At 37.8% G+C, this 12,156-nt stretch overlaps 1 protein-coding gene across 1 annotated transcript in view; it reads right to left on the reverse strand.

Annotated features, from left to right (window-relative positions):
• Window positions 1-1,597: 1,597 nt before the first annotated feature.
• The window catches only part of ABCB7 (ATP binding cassette subfamily B member 7), a 69,229-nt gene continuing 58,670 nt past the window's right edge, over window positions 1,598-12,156 (reverse strand). The window contains exons 14-16 of the mRNA XM_074962441.1: window positions 10,944-11,047; window positions 8,437-8,544; window positions 1,598-5,738 (exon numbers count right to left, since the gene is read on the reverse strand). Of these exons, the coding sequence (XP_074818542.1) occupies window positions 5,520-5,738; window positions 8,437-8,544; window positions 10,944-11,047 (431 nt within the window). The 3' untranslated portion in view covers window positions 1,598-5,519. The remainder of the gene's footprint in view (window positions 5,739-8,436; window positions 8,545-10,943; window positions 11,048-12,156) is intronic.

Raw genomic sequence — 12,156 nt, forward strand, 5'->3', positions numbered from 1 at the left:
TAGTTTTATAATATTTTCGTAATTGTAGTATTTTGCCATCACCATCACACTTCGTGGTGCACCTACACACAATACTACTGCTGAATCCACCAATTTAGGCTTCATTTTGTGGCTTTTGAAAGTAAAGATCCCACGCTCCTCAACAAATTTGACCTCCCTATTAGAAGGCAGTAAAGATACAGACACACTGTCAAAACTCCTAGCAACCTGTGTTGGCTTGAGCCATAACCCCTAGCAAAACAAGTTAAAAAAAAATCCTTGAACTTTTCAGATATTCCAATGGACCAAACTACCATCTGATAAATGTAAGATAAAAGACACAGGAAATTCTCCACTGCGGAATAGAAGAATCAACAAAACATTGAGCAGCCATCTCTGAGACCATTGTTTAAACACAAATGAGATTCTAAATGAGAAGCATGGCAATCTCAAAACAATTCCTAATTTATAACAATCCAGCAGTTTATAATCTTAAATTACTGTTTTCTTTGATGCACACATGTAAGTCAAATTAGCATTAATAGAAGTTACGCGGATACACCAAGAGAAAAAAATATATACTTATTTTAACTCATCCTCTACAAATGAATGGCTACATTTTTTGTCAGTCAGCATTTACAGAACATTTCTGCATAATATTATTAAAAGATGCGGCAAATGAAACTTTAGAAACAGCTGGAGGGTGCTATAATTAGACTCTAATCTGTTCCAGGATCGCTCTCATTCATTCCAGTAATCCAGCTCTCTCTGCAAGACAATGCAGAGCTCAAACACACTAACTATATAATGAAGTGATACCATGACATGTGGCTAGTGCAGCTCAAGTGTGTGAAACATAATGCATCAACACAACTACATGGTAAGTTGGGTTGCAGTAAGTGTATTTCATACTTCCATTTCCAACGGGAAAGCTAGAACTACAGATGCACAGAGAAACAGTGAGTAGAGAACTTTAGTCTCAAGAGTATGGCTCAACAGCTCTTGTAAACAATACGAAGTCTGTGCTGGAGGAGCTGATGGGGGTGGGAGTATTTAGCTGTAAACATATGTAAGAAATATATGAAATGATGCATGATTTTAAACTAAAAAAATAAGCTTTTACTAAGAGCAGGGATATTCTTCAGTATGACCTAGCTAATATGGAAGCTCTTTATGTAGTCAAACAATTGTTTTCATTTTTCTTCTAACAAGAAATAAGTGTGTATGTTGGGGGTGGCAGAGGAAGATTTGGGTGCACAATATCAACTTACCTTTTTCTGACTGATCATCCAAAATTTCTGATTACCTAATATCCACCCTAAAGAATATAATTGGTTATCAATGTCACTGATGTCACTGAGCACAGCAAACAATTACTTTTATTAAGAAACAATTTGAAGCTCTCTTCTGAGTGGATGCAGGGCAACACTCCCATAGTTGCTACTAAAATCATATCTGTTCTTATTTTGAGCATGTTGCTGACAAAATATTGGTTTCTCCTGGAAACTGCTGTAAAGCTGTAAGCGTTGTTTCAACAGGACACACATTTCCATTCACAAGATAAATCATTTAATTAGTAATAATTATCTATGCACACATTAAACAATGGAGTTATGGTAGGAAGTTTTCCAGCTGAATGTTTACACTAACATGGTTTTAACTGGCTTTTGGTGGACATTAAGTATCTTATCTGTAATGTACAATTTACATTTTATTTTCCCATACTGAAAAGAAAACTGACAATTTAACATCTGAATTTCAAATATATTTAAATGCTGTTATGGATTACAGAATAGCTGGGCATAAAACTGTGAAGCCACCTGCACTGGAGAATTATAAATTCACATTTGTAAAAACCCCAACTTTACTAACCGTAGCAAATTAAACAATAACTAAAGACATTTATATATTTATCTTTATATTCTCTGTTCAGACAGTTTCTCCTTGGGAATAAAAAATAAATCTAAAATCAAGATGTTTAGAGCTGTTAGGCTGATACTTGCTTTAAGAAGCAGTCATTTTAAACAATTAGGATATGCATCTCAAACAAGTATACATTTATTGAAATAATTAACACAATTGAAGAGGTATAAGTTCTTCTAGAGACAAAAAAATGGATTTAAGTGGCATTACTTAGTCCAGACTTTTTCACTCCAACATGGCAAGCTTTGGTTTTATAATTGTCGTGGACTGATTTAATTTTTACCAGTGACCTGCTCCCGGTCCACAAGACTTCCAAACATTATGTAAACATGCTGTTTTGGAACAGGGATGTATCAGTTCTGCTACCCCCAGTGTTAACAGGATCTACAGCTGTTCACACAGCCATGAGAAGATTTCAAAATGAACTGATTTTTCCCATCAAAGACTGTAAATTAGGGATTTTAACAGGACATCCTCTGCCCCAAAACTTGGCACACCTCTCTGTATTTGTTCAAGTCCTCCAAAGCTCTGATTCTTCAGGTCAGCAAGTACTCTAAAATGCCTGTTTAGAATAGCCTATGTAAATGCATGACACATGAACACACAAATCCAATCCTAACAAATTCAGAACCAGAGTTTTACATCTCTAATAAACACGAAGATCAATAAGTGAAGTGCTATCACTCCTTTGACATTCCTGCTCACAAGGCAAGACACAATATTCATTTTGATCTCACATCTGTTTGATGGAGTAACGCAGAGCTGTAGCGGTGGAAAAACCAAGTCCATTTGTAACCCTCCAGCTTTCCAACAAGTATCTGTTTCTAAGTAAATTCTCTTCTCTTTTAGGTATAGGAAAATATATAGGACATGGGGGGGGGAAAATCTCACTTATCACGAAGATCAGTTTAGAAGCCTTCCCAATCTCCTACATTCCCCGCCCTCGCCAAAACTGACGGCGGTGATGTGCAGTTTAGCAATAGCCACACCTCTGCTCCAAACCCTTTACCAAATTAACAAAATAACTTTCATGGTATTTGTTGGCTAAAAAGTTCACCCTTTCCCACAATGGCAATAACACTCAAAGTTCTGGAGTACGACGCAAAACTTTTTGCAATTGATTAAGACGCGTCAGCTTCATTACAGCGCTTACTTAGCTCCCAAAGCAGGTTTCCTGTATCATATACTCTAGCAAAGGAATTATTGGTTCGTTTCAGATACTTTCAATATAATGCTAGTGTTAGATCTGTTTTTAGGTAATGAACAAAGTATATAAGCCTGGTAATATGTGGGCAATTGTCCAGTCAGAAAAACTTGTCACCACAATTGAATTCACATAGCAATCACTAAAACATGTAAATGTCAAGTAATGTGTCAAGGCAACGAAGGGGTTTAAGAAAATACTGAAATGTTATTAAATACAGCTTTTGTCCATAATTCAGTACATAAAGCAGTAGATATAAGTTATTTAATTTAAAAAAACTAGTTGCGTTATTTGAAGTCACATCATATATGAAAGGAAAAACATCTCAAAAGGGACTTATCAACCCTTTGCTAACTGTTTCTGGCCGTTGAGATTATTATATTGTTTGTTGTCTTTGTACTGCTAAAACAAATTTAAAAAGGAGACATTCCATTCGGGAAAATAAAAGGGAGGCCCTAAATAGAAATAATTCTGAACTGTCACCACAGATTTCCATGATTTTACCTTTCTTCTGCACTCCAACGCTGAAGGTCATTCATCTTTGTATTTTGACACTCTCTTTACAGTAATTTTTAATTGAGCATATGTTATGTATTGGCACAGATTATTTTTCTCTTACATAAATTTTAACAGAGAGAATTAGACTAGCCAAAAAGGAAGAAACCAAAAGTGCAGCCTCCTTTAATTTTACATGTTTTTTGTAGCTAGCTTGATGACAGGTTCAGCTAAAATGAATGTTACAACACCAAAAAAAGTAAATAATTTACATTTGCAGCCACATTTTAATAAGTGTTCAGTAACTTTGGGTTCTTCAGTTTCTGGGTGTCGACCTGGAGGCACCTACATGCCCAATTTTCTGAGGTAAAAAGGACCTGCAGCTCACATTAACTTCAAAAAAATCAAGCACAAGTTGGGCACCCAAAATGAGTGAAAACTGAAAATTCTGGCTTTGGTCTTGTCCTTTACCTTATTTTACTCATTTGGAAGAAGTTAATTTCCTGTTTTATTAGGAAGTGAATTCCTTAACGAATCTTTAAGGTGACCTGAAATATTTTGCTCCCAAGACTTGAGTTTGACATCCAAGGTTCTCCTCCAACAATAAATAAATAACTAAGGGCTTATCTATACAGGGAAATTTACCAGCATAATTATACTATAAACTGGTAAAATGCCCCTTGTGGGCACATTTATTCTGCTAGGGACAGAAGCTAAACCGGGGAAAAAAGTACTCCTATTCTGGAATAGCAGTGTCCATGCAGGGAGTTAGAGGAGGATGGAATTAGAATATTAAGGTGGAGTTATGCTGATAAGTTTCCCCTTGCAGATAAGCCCAAATAGATACAATCTTAGGGCCCAGTTATGGGAGGTCTTGCAAGCTTTAGAGAGATTTAAGGTTTCTCAGAATGTCATAGGTTTTGGCCTTGGGTACAGAAACCTATATGGTTATTAGGACAATAGCCCTAAAGCTATTTTGGTTGATTTCTCATACAATCATGCAAAATGATAGAAATACCATTCTTTCACAAACTAGCTTTACTGAACTTTAATTGCTCCCTAGGACTATGAGTGAAATAAAGCAGGATGCAGTGGTCTTACAACATATTTCAAAGACCTTGAACTCTCTTCAAGGTTCAGAACCTTGAACTCTCTTCTTGGCAAGTAAGTAAAGGGTAAACTATATTTTATAATGTTTTGGATTACAACATTTATGTGATGTCAAATTATATTCTTTAATTAGAGATTTTAAATACTTCTTAAAAATACATATTACTTCCTCTTTAATGGGACAACTATGAAGTTTTCCAGAAAGGAAAATGCACAGCTATTTTGAAGGAACAACTGAACAGGGTTGTTCCAAATTTGAGTTTGCTACTAAGGTTTTTTTGCTTTGTTGTTCTTAAAAAGGAAACACGTTATTTCAAACCAGAGAATCATTTAATAACTAAGAACATCTTATTTTTTAGCATACAAATTCAAGTTAGCTGAATCACATTAAAAATATAAAACACCTTTACCAGCCATCAATGGTGGAAAATAAACAAAGAACAAGTCTGTTTACCGATTAATGATACAGTTCAAACAATTCCATCTTTGCCAGCTGAAATGATCTAGGTCACTTGACAAGTGATTGCCAATAAAATGTATAAATGTCTGAAACTTCCATAAAAATACGCCTTGTTAATTAGCAATAAATTGAGAGTTTTTCAAAACCTCTTTAAATATTAGAGATTCTGAGAGATGTAGAAATAAATCCTTTGGTTAAAGAAGTTATGCTGCGTTGAGATACTGTAAAAAAAACAAAACCAGCCAGGAAGTGTCTGAATCGTTTATGTTTCCAAATCACAGCTGTGCTTCAGTGCAGTCCTGTATTACCCTTTAACCGGCAGCAGAAATTTAATCCTGCATCACACACTTAGCATGAACAGTTTCCACAGCCCTTCACACTGTTGATAATTTCCTCTTGTAGTTTCTTCCTTTCCTCTTCTTTGGACATATGGTTATTTCTTTCTTCCCATTTCTGGTTGATATTACTATTTAGTATTCTGCTGCTCTGTGTGTGCCACATCTCATAGTAGAGACTGCTGGGACTGGCAAGAAGATGTAAATGGCTACCACGCTCAGCAACTTTACCCTGTAAAATATATATACAGTTAGCGATTGAACGCTATCAGATCTTTAGATCGGGGTTCTCAAACTTCATTGCACCATGACCCCGCTCTGACAACAAAAATTACAACAAAAACATGACCCCAAGGGGTGGGGGAGGGGTGGCAAAGCCTATGCCTGAGCCCTGCTGCCCCGGGCAGGGGGGCCAGAGCTGAAGCCAAAGGGCTTCAGCCCCACCACCCAGGGCTGAAGCCAAAGCCTGAGCCCCTCTGCCCAGCGCTGAAGCCCTTGAGTTTTGGCCCTGGGTGGTGGGGCTCAAGCTTTGGCCCAAGCCCCAACAAGTTAACGCCAGCCCTAGTGACCCCATTAAAACAGGGTTGCGACCAACTTTTGGGGTCTTGACCCACAGTTTGAGAACTGCTGCTCTAGAGTATGAAGGTGACAAAAGCATGGGCCAGACAGTTTCACAGTGTAGCTCAGAGAAATCCTCCTCTTTAGTAAGGAGGTGAAACCCACAGAGAGAGGCTCATTTAGAGGGAGCACTGTATGTATGGACTCAGTCTTCTCAGGCCACACTCCATGTTAAAGACAGAGAGCTGTAGTCTTCTCTGGGTTATGAAAATTAGGTGCAGACCTCAGGTCTCAGTTGGGCAAAGTTCACAGCTTGACTACATGAAAAACTGTACCAGTTTAAAGATACAATTTAAACTAGGTTTAGCACTATACATAAGAGCTAGGGTTTATTATTAAACTAGTGCATATGCCATATGAACGCTCCAAAAATAAAAATATATCTGCCTTATCTTGACTTAGTTTAAATTGACTAGGAATAAATTTATGCTAAACTGAATTAAGCCATTATTAAACCAAAAATAAGAATGTCCACACAAGGATTTGCACAATTAAACCAAATTGATTTAAAACCTGATTTAAGTTAAATTGGTGCAACCTCTGTGTTTTGACAAGGCCTCAGTTGCTCCTATGTTAGAAAATTCAGTCACTCAAATTATATTGGCAACTAAGTGTGTGCGCTCTCTGTGGGTCCAAAAGCTAAGCTCACTTATTAGACTGCATAATAAAAGCTACAAATGTGTTATTTTGATTATTGATTCATATAAGGAGAAAATACTAAACCCTGTGGTGTAATATTTACATCATGCAGCAAAACGGTTATACAATTTTCCAGCTCCTTTTCCTTTCCTGATCCTTATTTAATTGGTTGCCATTATTGTACCCTGCACACAAGCAGGGTTTCATGAACCACCCTGCCAGCAGGGAGTGATGCATCATGTTGCCTGACTGAGCACATCACTCAGTCTCTACTGAAACAGGAGCTTGGAAAAGCAAGACAACTGATGAACCTAAGCATCCCAGCTGTTCAGCTAACACTAATGAACTAGTTTAATTGTGTTTCTTTTTAAATCCAACAATTATACTATAATACAAAACACACTCTTACTGTGTTGTGCTACATTATATAATTCACAGATTGGCTCATTACATATGGTTATAAACCACACTAAATGTTGCGCTAGGTCTGACTTTTTATAGAAAAGTAGGGGCACATGAATGTATGCTATTTAAATGTTTAGCAAAAGCAGCAAACAGCAGACAGGTGGGAAGTGAGTTTACTCCATTATCTAATTTTGTCTCTTCCATCTGAATCTCAGTGATATTGAGAAATACCATTAACTCACTTCAAAAGTTTCTTCTTTAAGAAATTCCAGCACAATCAGTTAACATACCAAAGAAATATCTGTCTGTTTTCTTCTCGATATATACCATTTTAATATTTTAGTCACTGAAGATTTCAATGGATTCAAGTACATGAATAGCAAATAAAACAGATGAAGAGCACACTACTAAATTTAACAAATTTAAGAAGATCCATAACCAGCAGACAAAACCTAAATCACTAATATCTACGGAGATATTGATTTTAAAAAGCTATTAAGTGATTTTTAGGGGCACTTTTATTTTAACTTGGTTACTCAGATTGTAACAGAGAGGAAGGTGGACATAGAATAGACAGAGTATGACGTGATGGCTGAACAGTGATATTAATCAAATATTGAAAGAGTCTCTTTTTGGGGGTGGAGAAAAAGACAGAGGGAATAATTACAATTTTCTAGAGCTACCAGTCACAATAGAGTGGTGCTCAGATTTCTACCATAATTAGATGGAACAATCCTGCAACAATTTTATCTGCAGAAACACAGAGCACACTGCTCTCTTTTCTATTGAAAGTGAGAAACCAGGGATGTATCTGAAAAATGGCCACTCTCACTGGGCAATGAAAATGAAATATAAATTGGGGGAACACATTAGGTATCCAACATGAGAGAAATCCATAATAGAGGTAAATTGTACACCACTTAAACCAATACCAGATTGCCCAGTGAATAGGATTTACAGTAATCCACTTAAAACATTAGTAACTACATGTAGTTAAAAGTATTATACAAGCGCACTACAACATATAAAAACACAGACATACATATGTACAGACACACTAAATTTCTGTCATTGATAAGTTGTATTTGTTGCAAGAAAAATGACTATGTATGAGAAATTTGGGGTAGATTTTTCAGACATGGTTCATTTCCAACAAAGGCAGTTCAGTTCTGTATACTCAGAAATAATTTATAGATTTCAAAAGCACACAGTCACTAAAACATGCACATCATGTCAAAGTTGAATTACATAGGGTGATACTCTCTCACCTGATCTAGGACAAGGATTTCATCTGCATCAACTACTGTTGACAATCTGTGTGCAATGAAAACAGTTGTTCTGTGCTTCACCAGGTCCCTCATGGCACTGAGAATGTTCTGCAAATTAAAAATGTACGTCTATATGTGTGCATTTAAGAGGAAATAAAATCAGGTCGTGTAACACTTCAAACAAAGTTTTAATGAATGCTGAAGAATGTCTTCGAAGCCCCAAATTGAAAAATATCTGGAACTATTTCTGGAAGAAGCAACACAATGCCTAGAATAAGACATCAGTAGCTCTGTGAAAATCCTCAAAGTGGAGCTTCACAGTGTGAAGGAAAGCCAAAGGAGGTTACACTTCTCTAGGAAATTTAAACATCTCAAGAGGGTAGAGGAAGGGAAGTGTTTGCTCACCTTCAGGAAAAAAAAAAAGTTTGTAGTATGACTGTACAAGAAACAGTGCTGATAGCTGTGGCATGTGCAGGTATAACGTTTTACTCTCCAAATCAACAAAAATTAAGGAACAGCTAAGACTGTCTACACGATGGAGATTATACCAGTATAACTATGCCACGGGAGCCATGTTCACCTAACCTGCCACATATATGCAGCTGATGCTGATGAAAGGGGATTTTCCATTGGTGTAGGAACACCATCTCCCCAAATAATGGTAGTTAGGTTGACAGAAAATATTCTTAATTGACATAGCTGCGTCTATGGGGGTTAGGTCAACACAGTTATGTCGATCAGGAGGTGTGGATTTTTCACACCGTGGATGAAGTAGCTACAACGACCTAAATTTTAAATGTAAACCCTGGCCTGTGTCAACAAGGAACACAAATATTCCCAAAACCACAGCAGCCCAAGGAAATATTACTATCTACAGCCAACCCCATCAAGTCAGAAGCAGTGTTTCCTTTTCCATCTTCACGAGCTGCATACCTCAGATGCAAAAGTATGATTTGAGGCTATGTCTACAATGCAATAAAAGACCTGCAGCGTGGCCACAGACAGCCCAGGTTAACTGACGCAGGGTCCAAGACTAGGTGTCATGGGTGTTTTACCACAGTGTAGACATACACAAGCTCTCTTAGGGTAACTACTATACAAGCTGGGATATGCATTTTGTTTTCTTTAAGTAAAGCTAGCCTCTGTCAGAAAACATTGTGATTACAAGATATACATTTCTGGAAAGAACTCATTTTTATTTGCTGCCTTTAAAATGCAGCTGTGTTGTGCAAACATTCAGCTTTGTTTGGCAACCTTGCAATAAATATAGCAAAATGAGAGGAAAAAAAAGTAGTACTGTTCAGAAATCTTTGTCATAAATGATAAAAGCACAAGTCCAGGGAAGTGGTCTACTTCAGACAGGGGGATCATTATACACCATAAGCATGTACCAAGTGTACATTAAATGACTTCCCTATGTCTGTAAAATAAGCACAGTCTAGTGATCAGCGGTCAAAGTATGCCAAATAATCTACACAAGTGGAAACAATTTGCAAACGGCATTCTTTTAGCTCTAGTTTTAGAAAATGCGATTAGTTCATGAAATTACTGTTACTGCTGAGATTTTTGTATTTAGCACAAAGATGTGGTTATGAAGTCTGATGCAGTTGCTGTGGTAGTGTCATGACATCTGTGTCACAACATCCTGATATTTCACAGCCCTTTCTATGAAATGAATATAAATTAATACCAGCAGTGTAGGGTATGTGTACCTGACTTGCATCTCAGTATGATGCTCCACAATGAATGAAAGGTTTTCTATTTTGCAGTATGTCACAATCATTTAAATGACCTATATTGTAATGAATGTTAAACAGCACCCAAATTCCTCTATTTAAAGTGGACTAGGCTTCAGACACCATGAGTACATTAGCAACTGCAACACGTTCAAATGATGTCGGCTTACTGCTGCAACAGGATGTCCCGCTGTAAAACAGGACAGTAGTTCAGATGTGGACCTGACATTGCTCGCTCTGGCTCCATGTAGGTTGGGAACCTCAAGGTACATCTATGCTGCAATAAGAAGCCTGTGGCATGGCTACGGCTGGCTGGGTCAGCTGACTCAGGTTCCGCAGGGCTCAGACTCATGAGGCTATAAAATTGCAGTGCAGAGTTTGGGCTTGGGGTGGAGCCCAGGCTCTCAGACCCTGCGATACGGGAGGGTCTCAGAGACCAGGCTTCCGCCCCAGGCCAAATGTCTACATCACCATTTTACAGTCCCGTGAGCCCAAGCTGGAGTCAGCTGACCTGGGCTCTGAGTGCAGTGCCAGGTTTTTTTTTAATCTCAGTGTAGACATACCCTTAGTGTCGATATACCCTTAGTGTCTCAACTTTTGGCCTTCGGGGAAAGATTCTTTACTCTTCTCATTGACAATACTAAAGAATGGCATTGGAGTAGGTAGACAAAAAGCAAACATAACAAAATCTCTTCTGGGAGGAGATTGGAGGGCCAGCAAAGTTGGACAGAATGCAGCTGAAAAGGCTTTAGATTCTTTATCCTAATTTACCTCTTCTGTAATTGAATCTAAAGAGGATGTGGCTTCATCGTAGAGAATAATAGGAGGATTCTTTAAGATGGCTCTGGCAATAGCAACTCTTTGCTTTTCCCCTCCTGAGCAACAGAGAAAAAAAAAAAAAAAGGTTACTTTTGCCTTGATCACCACAACATAGTATTCTAACACCTGAGATAAAGAGAGATGTACGAAGAGGATACATCTGAAGCCCTTTTTCATTCATCTTTGCCATGCAAACATTTCATATAAAAAGAGAGGGATTACAGCCACATTACAAGAAACCTCCACCCATTTTGCTCTTCAGAATCTTGAAACTTACCTGATAATTTTCACATGGGACTAAAGTCCATTTGAGGTTGAAATGACAATTGGAATGACTACACTTTTGGCTGCCACCAGCAGCCATTTTCTGAATAGTGACACCAGATGTATTAGTCAAATGTAAGACTGATTTCAATTTTGAAATCAGTGTTAAAGCTAGACAGAAAGTAACCTTGCAAACACAATTTAGTGGGGGCAACAAAGTGCTCAAGTGTAAAGAGCCCAGCGGTACTTTGAAATAATACTTTGCTCTTATATGGCCCTTTTTATTTCACGTACAAATCTTAAAGTGCATTAAAAAGGAAGCCAAGAATCATTATTCCCATTTTGCAGATGGGGAAACAGTTACAGAGAGGCAAAGTGACTACTGCAAGATCAGACAGGTCAGTAACAGAACCAGGAATAGAACTCAATCTTTTGATTCCAGTTTGCAGGGTACTGAATTGGTTTCATGCTGCTTCTGACTCAGGACTAAAACACTCGTACACAATGTTCCATGCCTGAAATAGCCTCCATCATCACATGAACCTTGCAGCATCACATGCTGCCACCAAATCTCTCTCACGACTCACTTCCGCTATTTGCCTTTACTCAGGTGCTCCCTGAAAATCCAATACGGTCATGTAAACATGATTCTTAAACTGAATGCAGCAGCCTGAAGTTCTTGCATACACAACACCTAACACTCCCCAATGAATGATCCCCTAAGCACCCTTTTTTCTACCTTGTGGTTCTGTTGTTCACTAATCCCCACTCTGACATTCTATACCATGGGGGCGCATCCTGGAACCCCCATATGTCTCATTTTTATATAATGGTGATCTTACATATAAAGCATGCCTTGTAAGGTCTCAGGGGAAAGGTTATCATATGCTGAAAGTCAGTT

This window comes from Natator depressus, chromosome 9 (assembly GCF_965152275.1).
Source record: "Natator depressus isolate rNatDep1 chromosome 9, rNatDep2.hap1, whole genome shotgun sequence".
Classification (NCBI taxonomy): Eukaryota; Metazoa; Chordata; order Testudines; family Cheloniidae; genus Natator; species Natator depressus.